Here is a 13,896-nt window from a genome sequence, read left to right as displayed (position 1 = left end):
GTTCCAATTCCAACCTTAAATCCCAATTCCAAAGAGCCACAGATTCATCTTTAATAGGGTGATGGGCTGTCTCCAGATTTGAGCTGTTGTGTAAAAAGCTCCACCAGAGCACCTAGAACTGAGTGTTCAAGGAGGTTGTGAGACATCCAAAATGAGGGAGGCAGAGTGCCTCATACTCGAGGTTTTATTCAGGGGATGATGATGGAGGGACAATGTTACAGGATTTGGAGCATGTGAGGCATTTATAGCACTGGGCATAAGAGCAATCCGCTTTCTGCCGGAATTGGAAATGCGTTTCTTTGCAAGTCGTCCTGGCCCAAGGGCACCTTAAAATTCTTCTAATCTGTCATTCCTGGTGCCTAGAACAGCACCTATCGTACGTGCTCAAGAATTGTTTGCTAAAGAACGGAGTAGGGCTGAGAGGTGGAGGTTAGCGCAGAGAAACGAGGTCTGCCGCAGTGCCGCAGGGATTTTCACATCGCTATAGCAACGCACCCTTCCACGCGCACCCACAGGGGAACTACAAGTCCCACAAGTACCCGCGGCTTCCCCGCCCCCCCCGGGGCTGGGGCGCGGGCGAGCGCGGAACCGGCTTTTCCTTTTTCCTGCAACGTGATTGGCCCGCGGCTCTGGGAGGCGGCCAATGACTGCGCTCAGGAAGAGCCGCGAGGCCAATATGGCTTCCTGCACCTGGTGACGGTTGAAGAAACGGGTGTTAGGTCTCATGGAGAAGACGCGGGGCGTCGAGGTGAGAGGGGGAGGATTTATCGTGACCGGGAAAGGGAAGCCCTTGAGCCTCGCACGGGGGGCCGTTCTCGAGGCCTTGGGGCGACGCCTGGAGGGTGGAGAGTGGAAGGATGGATAAACTGAGGTAGTTAGGCTGAGCAGGGCCAGAGGCGATTGGCGTTGCCTTTTGCGCCCACACCGCTGGGGCCGACGTCCCGCGAGTAGGTCGGGGCGGAACAGCCTCCCTGGCCTGCGGGAACGGGAACTGGGTTCAGGATCTGGGAGCTCCTGGATCTTCTTTGTCCTCCCTCTCTCTGGTCGTTTCTTTGGGGATCAGGAGGCCTGTGACATCCTGGTGGGACGTGAGGGAGATTCAAGTTTCCTGCCACTGCGTGTCTGGAGCGTTCACGGGCATTATCGCCCGGGATACTCACAACAATCCTGTGTCACTGTTTCGTTGTTATGGTTGGAGTAGCCGACGCTTACAGCCAGATGGTGCCCCCCAGGAGGGCCACCCAACCGCAGCGGGAAGGAGATGGGCACCCAGTCGTTCAGGCTCCCCAGCCTTTCCCACTCTCCTGCAACCTGTAACCCACTCACCCCTGGGTCACTTGGCTTCTGGTCACCTTGTATTTAAATTCGGTCTCTTCTTTAGCACATTTGGGGACGTAGTTGTAAACCTGAAAATGGAATAGCCCCCAAACTGTAAAGGGTAAAGGAGAATAAGCACTCACGCGTTTACAGCCCTCCCTAATGGCTAGAAACAACTAGGCTTTACACATCTCAGTCTTCATTCGAGTTATCTGAAGAAGGCCTGCTGTTACCTCTCTTGTACTGATGAAGAAACTGAAGAAACAGGCTCAGTATGTTGCACAAAATCACAATTGAGTGGTAGAGCCAGGATTCAGGCAAATCTGGTTGAAAAGCCCCATGCTTTTACCCAGAAATAATTGCCAGTATGTCTTGAATACTTGCAAGGCACTGTTTTGAGTACAACACTTATATTCACTCTTATTTCTCCCGCAAAGCTTCTGAAGGAGGTAGTTTCCTCATTTACAGAGGTGGGAACTGATGCACCAAGAGACTGACTTGCTGCAGATCATACAGCTGGTCAGCGGTAGAGATGGTATTTGAGCCCTGGCCTAGGACCTTTTCTACTACATTCCTTCCAGGTGGATTGATAGACAGTATCTCATTTACATTTCACATCCTGTGAGCTACTTATTTCACAGATCAAAAAGTTGAGGCCCAGAGGAGTTAAATGACTTGCCCAAAGACCCACAGCTAGTTAGGATTGGAGCAGAGTCCAGAGCTATGGTACATACATACACTGTGCGATAACTAGTGTGTCCTCTGTCTCCTAGATCCTCCTCAGGGTAGGATCCGCGTCCCAAATTGACTTTTCTGTGGCTGAAATGGTTTCCGAATTGACACTGTGTTGATGTACATATGCTGAAGGGGGGAAGTTGATTTTCTAACATACATCTTCCCCCAGAAAGTCTTCATGAGATAACAGAGTATTTTCACATCATCGTATTCTATTTGAATCAAGTTAAAACATCATCATTTATAAATACACAGGAGGAGCTTGGTGAATTCCTGATATTACCTGTTTTGTTAAACTATCCTGATGAGTTTCAGTTAAGAACTATATAAACAGGAGTAATGATCCTGGTGTTTGCAAAAGGGATATTTGATTCTGCCTGCCACTTGGTCCAAAGGTGTTGACCAAGACCTGGAAAAGATGCTGGTAGCTGACCTGCATCCTTCTTCCCCATACACTAAGCTAGACCTGATTCCTCCAGCCTGGTTTGTGTCATCCTTCCACTAGGAGACTCCATCTTCAGAACCTATGGAAGAGGAAGAGGAAGAGGAGGACGACTTGGAGCTCTTTGGTGGCTATGACAGTTTCCGGAGCTATAACAGCAGTGCGGGCAGTGAGAGCAGCTCCTATCTAGAGGAGTCAAGTGAAGCAGAAAATGAAGATCGGGAAGCAGGGGAGCTGCCCACCTCCCCGCTGCATTTGCTCAGTCCTGGGACTCCCCGCTCCTTGGATGGCAGTGGTTCTGAGCCAGGTGCTTTCAGAGTGTCCCCTGAAGACGGGGAGGTTTCAGGAGGCTATAGAGGAAGAGGGGAATATAGGCCATGTGGGCAGAGCCATCCAGGTGTAAAAAAAGCTGTTTGATCTTAAGTCTAAGGGCCTATGAACTAGACAGAAGTAGCCCCAAGGGACTACTACTAATTTCCTTTGCTGCAGTCTGATTTCAAATGACTATTTCCTTTGTTCTTTCATACGACTAATACTTATTTGGCACACGTTAGATGCCAGTCATTAATATGGTACTGCTTTTACATTTGTGTGAATAGGTGCTTGACTTTTAAGCCTGGATGGCTTTTGTTTTGTTTTCTTTTTTATTTATTCATGAAAGACAGAGGCAGAGAGAGAAGCAGGCTCCATGCAGGGAGCCCAACATGGGACTCGATCCCGGGTCTCCAGAATCACACCCCGGCCTGCAGGCGGCGCTAAACCGCTGTGCCACCAGGGCTGCCCTTAAGCCTATGCTCTGATTTACTATCTGGGAAAGGACAAGAAATAGTTTGTGGGTTGGACGTGAGGGGGGAAATTAAAGAAGGGTGGAAATTAAAGAATCAAGTGACTTCCTGGGGAAAGAATTACTGATGAGACTCCTCATGGAGCATCTGGAAGCCAGTTAACTTCGGAGCTGTGCTGTTTGGACAGCTTCTGGATGGATTCCTGTGTCAGGGCCCCCAGTGTGTGGACTGCCTGTGAAGAGAGATGGGCTAGATGTCCGTAAGGAACAGACCCTGTTCCTTAGTGCCTGCACTCTTTAGAAGAGTGATCTAATACTCTGCCACTTTTCCTTTCCATCTACTTGTCTTCTCTTCCTCCTTCCCCCACACCACCCTTTTAATCTTCTATCTTCTTCCAAACATTCTCGTAGAATCTTAGAACTTTGGAACTAGAACCATTAGAGACCGTTGAGTCCAGGGGTTCTCTCTCGTGGCTGTCCATTAGGATCACCAGTAAATTAGACTCTCAGGCTTGGATATTTTTTAAGCTACTTAGGTGATTCTAATACAATGTTAGAATTGAAACGTTGATCTAGTTCAGTTTTTTTATAGATGAGAAGAAAAGAGATCCACAGAAGTCAGGTGATGTGGGCACTGTTTTTCTTCTTGTTTTCCTCTTTACAGACTTTCCAACATCCACCTGTTGCTCTATGGATTTTCCTTACCTCTACTGTTAACATATAGCCAAGGGATGCCAGGCAGCTTATCTTAGGCAAAAGAGATTCAGTTGTGCACAAACCTCCTGCTCCTGTTCCAGCTCTGTCAGTCAGGCTAAGGACTGAGACTCACCTGATTAATGCATTGTTCAAGTTTTCAAGGGAAAATGTTCAAATCATTTTGCTTGATTTGGGGTGATTGTATCAGGTGGGTCATGTGCTGAGTTCTCTTTCCAGCTGTCTGTGAGATGTGTGGTATCGTGGGTACAAGGGAAGCCTTCTTCTCCAAGACTAAGAGATTCTGCAGCGTTTCCTGTTCCAGGAGCTACTCCTCCAACTCCAAGAAAGCCAGTATCTTGGCCAGATTACAGGTGAGAGGCAGTCACTTGGAAGACCCTTCCTGGGGTCCTGGGAGCCCAGACAGGAACAACTAACTGGCTGATGGCAAAGGGCCAAGAAGGCTTGGGAGGAGTTTGCTTGTGACCATGTGAGGTTGTAAGTTTCCTGCTATTTATTGTGTTCTAAAATTCAGAGGGCAGAGGAATCCATTTATGAAGCTTGTTAAATTGCAGATTTCTAGAGCTGCCCTCATTCCCCACCTACACCACTTCCCCATAGTCTGATGTGATTAGTAAGTTTTAAATGAGAGCCTTGAAGGGAATCTGATGCCCTTAGTCTTTCCCCCATACTTTTATACATACGTGCTCTGAAAGGAAGCTAGGAGACAGGCATATGTTTTAGCAGCCACAGTGGGTTTAGGAAGTTGATGCCTCATCTCTGACTCCATGTCATAGGCAGTCACCTAGAAAGTCTTACTAATCTTTTTCTTTCTTTCTTTCTTTTTTCTTTTTTCTTTTTTTTTTTTTTTTTTTGAGAGAGCAAGAGAGTGCAAGTGGTAAGGGGAGAAAGGAAGAGGGAGAAAGAGAATCTTAACCAGGCTCCACACCCAGCACAGAGCCCAACACGGGCCTTAATCTCATGACCCTGAGATCATGACCTAAGCCAAAATGAAGAGTTGGACACTCAACCGACTGAGCCAACCAGGTGCCCCTATAAATGGGAGGATTCTTAAGAGATGTGTTGTCTAACCCACACATTAGTTGAGAAGTGTGCTGAGGTCCAGAGAAGAATGACTTACCTGAGGTAGTTCTGTTGGAAGAGCAGGTGAACTGGGACTGGAATGTAATCTCAGGTGCCTGACTTTGTGTTGTTTCCTGGTAACTATGGCCACTGTCCATAGCACTGGTTCTCAAACTTGCCTGACTTTTTGTTTAAGATATTATTTATTTATTCATGAGAGACACAGAGAGAGGCAGAGACACAGGCAGAGGGAGAAGCAGGCTCCATGCAGGGAGCCCAATGTGGGACTTGATCCCGGGACTCCAGGATCACGCCCTGAGCCAAAGGCCGATGCTTAACTGCTGAGCCACCTAGGCGTCCCTTGCCTACTGATTTAATTGGGATGGAGTATGGCCTGGACACAGTGGCTTTATTTTATTTTATGTATGTAATCTTTATATACAACATGGGGCTCAAATTCATAACCCCGAGATCAAGAGTCACTCTCGGGGTGCTAGGATGGCTGGCTCAGTTGGTTAAGTGGTTAAGACTCCATGCTCAGGGAGGAGTCTGCTTTTCCCTTTCCCTCCACCCTCTCCTTCTTTCTCTCTCTTAAATAAATAGTCTTTTTTCTTTTTCATTTATTTATTTTAAAGATTTATTTATTATTCATGATAGACAGAGAGAGAGAGAGAGAGAGGAAGAAACACAGGCAGAGGGAGAAGCAGACTCCATGCAGGGAGCCCAACGTGGGACTCGATCCCGGGTCTCCAGGATCACGCCCTGGGCTGAAGGCGGCGCTAAACCACTGAGCCACCCAGGCTGCCCTTAAATAGTCTAAAAAAAAATGTCACACTCCATCGACTGAGCCAGCCAAGTGCCCCTTGGATTTAAAGAGCCCCTAGGTGATTGTAATGTGCAGCAGAGCTTGAGATCCAACTGCTCTGACATTTATTGAAAATCACAGTGTGCCAGGTCTTTTGCTTAGTACTTCATACAATGTATCTCTCACTTTTGTGAGATAATTGTTACTTCCCTGGTTGTACAGATTTTAGGGCATAGAAAAATCTCTCTCCTCAAGAGCTAGTAATAGTATTAATAGCTACAGTTTGGGAGTACTTGCTAAACGTTTGGACTCAGTCCAACCAATGATCTCTTACCTGACTGAGCTAGCCAGGGGCACCTATTTTAAATTCCTATTTTAAAGGCTCAAAAATTTTGAGTAACTTACTCAAAGGTCTACAAATGAGATTGAAGAACCAGGATTTGACCCCAGGTCTGTGTGGAATTTAAACTCACGTTTTTACTTCACTGATTTTTTATTTTTTATTATTTTTTAAAGATTTTGTTTATTCATGAGAGAAACAGAGAGAGGGGCAGAGGGAGAAGCAGGCTCCCTGTAGGGAGCCTGATACAGGACTTGATTCAAGGACTCTAGGACCACAACCTGAGCTGAAGGCAGACCCTCAACCACGGAGCCACCCAGGTGTCCCGTTTTGTTTGTTTGTTTGTTTGTTTTGTTTTTTAAGATTTTATTTATTTTTGAGACACACACACACACACAGAGGCAGAGACACAGGCAGAGAGAGAAGCAGGCTCCATGCAGGGAGCCTGATGTGGGATTTGATCCCAGGACTCCAGGATCACTCCCTGGGCCAAATGGAGGCACTCATCGGCTGAGCCACCCAGGTGTCCCCCACTTCACTGATTTTTTAGAATAAATTCTCAGAGGGGCACCTGGGTGGCTCAGTCAGTTAAGCATCTGACTCTTGATATCGGCTCAGGTCATGATCTCAGGCATATGAGTTGGAATCTGTGTCAGGCTCCACGCCTATGCTGAGCATGGAGCCTGCTTGAGATTCTCTCTCTTCCTCTGTTCCTTCCCCTACCCGCTCACTCCCTCTCTCTCCCTCTCTCTCCCCCTCTCTCTAAAAATAAAAATAAAAAAATAATTCCCTGGGCCCTTCTGAATAGTGATTAAATTACAAATTATAGACCAGATTAGTGGCCTTTAACCCTAGGGATGCCTGCTTGGAGCAACTGATGAAAGCCATGGACCTGCTCCAGAACATTACTTTTTTTTTTTTAAGATTTTATTTATTCATTAGAGATACACAGAGAGAGGGAGAGGCAGGCTCCTTGCAGGAAACCCAATGCAGGACTTGCCCCAGGGATGAGATCACACCCTGAGTTGAAGGCAGACACTCAACCACTTAGCCACCCAAATGTCCCACAGAACATTCCTATATGTGTACAAAATATTGACTCCTGACTCCGTTCACAGACCTCTCTGAAACCCACTCTCTCCAATGAATCTCCAGAGGAAGGAGATAGCCAAGAGTTGAAGCCACTAGGAAAAAGTTCCTGGAGGAAGCAAAGGCTGAAAGGATAGAAAAGATAGAACAGGTGTCCCTCGCTGCCCCATAGCTCCTCTGACCCCATTTCTCCGCTGTTGAACAATAGCTAAATACTTACTGAGAGCCAGGCATAATACAGTAACTCTCATCCTTGCACCCCCTCTAAGTTAAGATTGTTATTGTTATCCAGTTGATTTACAAATGAAGAAACTGAAGAGGTTAAGTAACTGGATAAATCCCAGGATTTAAAGCTAGGCAGTCCAACTCCAAAGCCCTGTTCTCAGCCATTAGGCTTACACACAGGTTCTCCTCTCTCCAGGGAAAACCACCAACCAAGAAAGCCAAAGTCCTGCACAAGGCAGCCTGGTCTGCCAAAATTGGAGCCTTCCTCCACTCCCAAGGGACAGGACAGCTAGCAGATGGGACACCAACAGGGCAAGATGGTAAGACAGCAGAACCCTGGTGCCCAGGAAGCTGCTGGGGGTCGGTGGGAGTGGAGTGCCCAGACTGGGGTGGCCCTGCCTAGGAACCAGGAATGAGAAAGATGAGGCAGCTAGAGAGTGCCCTGGCCCAGGCTCACTGTGGATTACATCTTCCCCATTTGGTAGGTATTGTGGAAATTGCCCTAGGATATCCCTGTAGTCAAAGTTCCAGGACCCTTATTTTTGATAATTCAGAGGCCAAGAATTAGCTTCTTTTGTATTGCTTTTGGCCCTATGGCTTCTGTTCCCCTTGGGCAGTGGAGACCTCTATCTAGTTTGGAGAGAGGTGGTGGAATAAGGAAATGAACCTTTCTCTCTGAGTGTGTATAGAAGATTCTTTTTTTTTTTTTTAAAGATGTATTTATCCATGAGAGACAGAGAGAGAGAGAGAGGCAGAGACATAGAGGGAGAAACAGGCTCCCTGCAGGAGCCCCATGCAGGACTTGATCCCTGGACCAGGATCACGTCCTGAGCCGAAGGCAGATGCTCAACCTCTGAGCCACCAGGTGTCCCTGTATAGTAGGTTCTAAGCATATAAGCATTAAGCAGCTCTGCTCTAGGTGGTCTGAGTTTCTGACTGCAGTGAGCCCCATAGGCACGAGGGTTGGAGGGGCCTAGGTGTGTGCCCTTCCCACCCATTCAGATTAGCTGTGGCCAATGAGAGGTTGGGGGAGGTCTAAGGAATTTAAGCGCAAAGGTCTTTGGATTTCCTTCTCTTTTCTGGGGAAGAAAGGTCAGACATTTCCCTTGAATGTTTCCTCTACTCCTGAGAGTCTGTCATCCTTTGGATAAGGTCCAGCCCTGTTCTGATGGCCACTGGTGGGACAGGTATCGGGTTTGGGTGGGGAAGGACCGGCTTCTACAGGCTCCTGGTGGCTAGGTTCCTGGCAGGGCTGCTGATTTTCAACACTTCCTCTTTCTGCTCTTGCAGCGCTGGTCTTGGGTTTCGACTGGGGGAAGTTCCTGAAGGATCACAGTTACAAAGCTGCTCCTGTCAGCTGTTTTAAACATGTAAGTGCCCTAGAGATAAGGGGAGGGAGAACTGGGAACCTAGCACTTGCCACACCTCTCATCCACCAGCCTTCCAGGCATTCCAAGATGGGCATTGGCACCAGGGAGAGAACAGTAATGGGGTCTGGGTGGGCCCAGTCCAGCTTTGCCACTCGTTCCAGTTTACATTTCTTCAGAGTCCTCCCACAAAGCGTCATCGAGGCCTTCTAGCACCCATGCTTCCCCCCTCCAAGGTCCTCACTCTAGTTTTTTTTTTTTTTTTTTTTTTAAGATTTTATTTCTTTATTCATGAGAGACACACACACAGGCAGAGACACAGGCAGAGGGAGAAGCAGGTTCTATGCAGGAAGCCCGACGTGGGACTCTATCCCAGGTCTCCAGGATCAGGTCCTGGGCCGAAGGCAGGAGCCAAACCACTGAGCCACCCAGGGATCCCCCCTCACTCTACTTATCCACATAATGGAACTTTGTGCTAGAATTCCTTTTCTTCTTTCCTCCCCATTATTCCGTGTTTTCCCATTGAAAGCTTGTTCTGAACTGCCCTGGGTTTCCTGGATCTCTTGAGCCCCAGGAGACAGATGTGGATGCCTCCTACAGCCCACCTCAGCACAGAGAAGCGCCAGAAGAGTGAGGCCCTGGGAGCCTGGGCCTGGGGCTGAAGGAAGTGCAGAGATGCTGCCTGTTTGTCTGTGGGCCAAAGAGCCACCTAGAGCGGCGCTCTTGTTTGGTCTCTCAAGCGAGGAAGTAGAGGAGGAGGTCTCTTTACTCTGGTAGTCCTAGTAGGAGTCACATCCTAGTAGCCAGTGAACTCTGGGAGGTGCCATGGACAGAGGGAAGCTGGGAAGTCTCACTCTTCTCTGCAGTGCTGTCGAAGGCACTCACCTTTCCTAGTGGGAAGCTCTTTGGCCCTGAGTTATCACTGCAGGGGAGTTACGTCATACCTGATTCCATAAGCTCTGCCAAGCCAGCCCATGTGTGCTTGAGTAGCATAGCCATTTCTAGGTTCCGTGAGAGACCCACTCTGGCCAGAGAGGTGAAATGGGATACCCTGATTAGCTGAGGCCACGATGAGAATGAAAAAAGGTGAATTTCTCCAAAGGAGAAGCAAGGTGCTGTTGGTGCAAAGTGAGGATTAGACATTGGGAAGGCAAGCAAGAAGGGTCTGCTGCTGATGAAGAGCATCTGAAAGAGACTGGTTAGAGAGGTGGAGAAAGAATGTACCCGAAGTAGGGGTGGGTAGACGGCTCCGAGAGCCAGCTTGGTGAGAGCCGAGAGACTACTGCCCAAGCCTGAGTGATGATTTAAAGAGGTGATATTTGTGGCGAGCGCTAGGAGGTATTAGGTGGTGTCACAAGTGCACAAACTGCCACGGGTGTGATGTGCCCAAGATGATAGAGTGAGGAGCTGGTCCTGTAAAGACCACTACTCAGGGCTGACCGACTCCAGATGTCTGACCCTTGCACCTGCCCTCCCATCCCGTCCCCTGCACCCCACCCCTCCCCATCCCCGGTGTCCTGCCTCAGCTCTTTGGGGACAGAGGATTTGTCTTGCTCATCTCTTCATCCCTAGTCCCATGCTTGGCTTGCCACACGCAGAGTGTTGTACACTGAGGTACAGAGAAGGATGCGATGGCTTACGAGCCCAGCCACTCTGCCCTGTGTGCTCAGGCAGTTCACCATCCCCCTGAATGCTCTCGTGCCCTCACAGGTCCCTCTCTATGACCAGTGGGAAGATGTGATGAAAGGGATGAAGGTAGAGGTGCTCAACAGCGACGCCGTGCTCCCCAGCCGGGTGTACTGGATTGCCTCTGTCATCCAGGCCGCGGGTGGGTACTCCTCTGGCCAAGCAGGGCCTGGGTTTGGAGAGGGACATGTCTGCACGGGTGGGTAGTGTCACAGGCAGAAACTGGCTTCATAAAACAAACAAAAAAGCCCACCACTGGAGTTTCTGCCAGTCCCTTCTTGGGATCCTCCTGCCTTCTCTGGCTTTGAAGAAGCTACAAGGCATGACAAGTTTGGAAACTCCCCCTCTTAAGGTTTTTCCAGGAACGATCAGACTATGGAGAATTAAATCTTACTGCTATGCTATACTGTTTTCTGAGTACGTGGAATGGGTTTGTTTTGGCTGTGACTGTTGGGGACAACAGGGACCCCCTTGCCTGGAAGGATTTCTTAGGAGTCAAGTTTAAGGTTGAGCATCCCGCCCTCCCTTACCAGTACCTTTTCCTTCTTTCAGGGTATCGCGTGCTGCTCCGGTATGAAGGCTTTGAAAATGACGCCAGCCATGACTTCTGGTGCAACCTGGGAACGGTGGATGTCCACCCCATTGGCTGGTGTGCCATCAACAGCAAGATCCTTGTGCCCCCTCGGAGTGAGTTGATGAGAGAGAGCAGTCCTTGTCGTGGTCCCTGCAGAGCCCTTGGTAGAAGGGGCACCCTTTGTCTTAGGTTAGACCAGAACAGAACCCACTTGCCAGCCTGCTTCCTGTCCTCCCCAGTCTGGGAAGCCCTATGGCGGATCCAGGTTGTACAGCAGGTTTTGTAATAGGTGATGGCTGGCCTGAGGAGGTAGAAAGAAGTTGCTCTGGCGCCCCCTGTTGGTGGGAGTATTGTTAGTCCGCGTAACCAGGATTCTGCTGTGTCTCCACAGCCATCCATGCCAAGTTCACCGACTGGAAGGGGTACCTCATGAAACGGTTGGTGGGCTCCAGGACGCTTCCTGTGGATTTCCATATCAAGGTCTGGCAGTGACCCCTTTGGGTCTCCTAACTGACCTCCTTCCTGCCCTTCTCCCATTTTCTCTGTCCGTGCAACTCACTGGAGTATTTTCTCAAAGACTTCCTTGCTTGACAGTCTTTAGCAGCTTCACATTTCTCCAGGAATGATGACGGTTGTTTTTGCCTTCCCAGCCTAGAGTCAGCCTCCACCCCAACCCAGACTCTGATCCAGCCATGTTGGTCACGTTGCCTTGCCCTCTGTTTGCTACTCAAGATCCTTACCATTGCTCATAGCATTTTTCAGGAACATTCCTTCCATAAATTTTATTAAGTACTTGGCTACAAAGAACTGTGGGAGTACAGGCCCCGTATTCAGGACTCTCCAGTCTGGCAAAGGAAATGAAGTCAAGCCTGGGAGTTATTATAAAATAGCCTTGGTTCTGAACCAGAGGTGTGCCTCTGAATCATCTCTGTGGCTTCTAAGTTTTTTTTTTTTTTTTAATTTTTTATTTATTTATGATAGTCACACAGAGAGAGAGAGAGGCAGAGACATAGGCAGAGGGAGAAGCAGGCTTCAGGAACCGGGAGCCCGATGTGGGATTCGATCCCGGGTCTCCAGGATCGCGCCCTGGACCAAAGGGAGGCGCCAAACCGCTGCGCCACCCAGGGATCCCTAAGTTGTTTTTTTTTTTAAGATTTTATTTATTTATTCATGATAGAGAGTGAGAGAGAGAGGCAAAGACACAGGTAGAGGGAAAAGCAGGCTCCATGCAGGGAGCCCGACGTGGGACTCGATCCCGGGGCTCCAGGATCACGCCCTGGGCCAAAGGCAGGCACTAAACCGCTGAGCCACCCAGGGATCCCCTGTGGCTTCTAATTTTAACTTAAAAAAAAAAAAATCACTCACATGGTAAAAATTCAAAGGGAATACAAGGATGCACAGTGAAGACTTCATTTCTCCCACCTCTATATGCCAGACCCTCCTTTGTGGGGCTTGCTCACATAGGGGCCTGGGCTGCGTCTGAGGCCTCCAGCCCCCGATGCTCTCGGGTGTGGTTCCCACATTGCCTCGATAAGTGTCACAGCAGCCAGCAGGGGAGTGCAGAGCAGGTGCTGCCATGGCACAGGCGGGACCGGTTCTGTGGCCCGAAGAGGAGCAGCTGTCAAGGAAGGTTTCAAGGAGAAAATGGCATTTGAATTCTACCTTGATGGGTAGGGTGTGGGTGGTCTGGAAGCCAAAGTGAAAAGTGAGGACGGAATAGATGCTGGGCCACATCTCGTCCAAGGCATCGGATGCCTCGTAAAGAGGTTGCCACTGTGAGTTTTAGCTGGTAGAGAGTGGGCCTTTGACAAGGAATAGTTCCAGTACGTCAAGGGAGCCTTCCCTGGCTTTTCCCTAAAGTAGAAATGGTTTTTGCTTTATTTCAATTTGCTGGGTACTGTCCATTTGCTCTTTATTTCTCTGTATTTTGCTAACTTATCTTTTCATACTTTGTTCAACAAAATTATAAGCTCTTTCACCTGTATTTTTTTTTTTTTTGAGATTTTATTTATTCATGAAAGACAGAGGCAGAGACACAGGCAGAAGGAGAAGCAAGATCCATGCAGGAAGCCCTATGTGGGACTCAGTCCCGGGACCGCAGGATCACATCCTGAGCCAAAGGCAGACGCTTAACCACTGAGCCACCTGGGTGTCCCCTCCCCTCTCATGATGCCTTGCACCGTGGACAGATTCAGCAGTTGAAAACGAGCATTTGCTCCTTCTCAGCTGGCACTTGTCTGAAGATGAGGCAGATTGTGGGTGGTATAGGCCACTAGCATTATCAAGGTGGCCTCTCCTCTGCTTAAACTCCAATGAGCTTGATTCTGGGGCACCTGGGTGGCTCAGTTGGTTAAGCATCCAACTCTTGATCTCAGGATTGTGAGTTCAGGCCCCATGTTGGGCTCCATGCTGGTCATGGGGCCTACTTTAAAAAAAAAAAAATTTTTTTTTTTGATTCTGGGTAGCAGAACATGGTTCCATGTGAACCAATCAGCAAGCACACGATGATTCACTGTCACATACCCAGTCCTGCAGTGGATACAAAAGCCAGCTGCCTCTGAGGGTTGCGTAGGAAGGATAAAAGAGGGTGAGTTTGTGAAGGCAGCTCTGATCCAAATCCAGTCCAGTTCCTTTGGTGCCTACAGTGTGATAAGTTCTGAGTAAAATGTTGTGAATGAATGGCCCAGCAGCCAAAGTCAGGTGTGTACTGTGTATCTATCAGGTGAGAAAAAACATTGCGCACTAACTCTGTGCTT

General features: G+C 48.7%; 1 protein-coding gene across 3 annotated transcripts in view; it reads left to right on the top strand.

Moving 5' to 3' along the window:
• The first annotated feature begins 590 nt into the window (after positions 1-590).
• L3MBTL2 (L3MBTL histone methyl-lysine binding protein 2) overlaps positions 591-13,896 on the top strand; it is a 21,280-nt gene continuing 7,974 nt past the window's right edge. For all 3 annotated transcript variants that reach the window (XM_025458739.3, XM_025458730.3, XM_049115808.1), the window contains exons 1-8: positions 591-748; positions 2,558-2,801; positions 4,212-4,345; positions 7,710-7,833; positions 8,804-8,883; positions 10,591-10,708; positions 11,119-11,253; positions 11,532-11,620. In XM_025458739.3, coding sequence (XP_025314524.1) covers positions 725-748; positions 2,558-2,801; positions 4,212-4,345; positions 7,710-7,833; positions 8,804-8,883; positions 10,591-10,708; positions 11,119-11,253; positions 11,532-11,620 — 948 coding nt within the window. In that variant the 5' untranslated portion in view covers positions 591-724. The remainder of the gene's footprint in view (positions 749-2,557; positions 2,802-4,211; positions 4,346-7,709; positions 7,834-8,803; positions 8,884-10,590; positions 10,709-11,118; positions 11,254-11,531; positions 11,621-13,896) is intronic.

This window comes from Canis lupus, chromosome 10 (genome assembly GCF_003254725.2).
Source record: "Canis lupus dingo isolate Sandy chromosome 10, ASM325472v2, whole genome shotgun sequence".
NCBI classification, from domain to species: Eukaryota; Metazoa; Chordata; class Mammalia; order Carnivora; family Canidae; genus Canis; species Canis lupus.
This window is presented reverse-complemented; position numbering and strand designations above follow the sequence as displayed.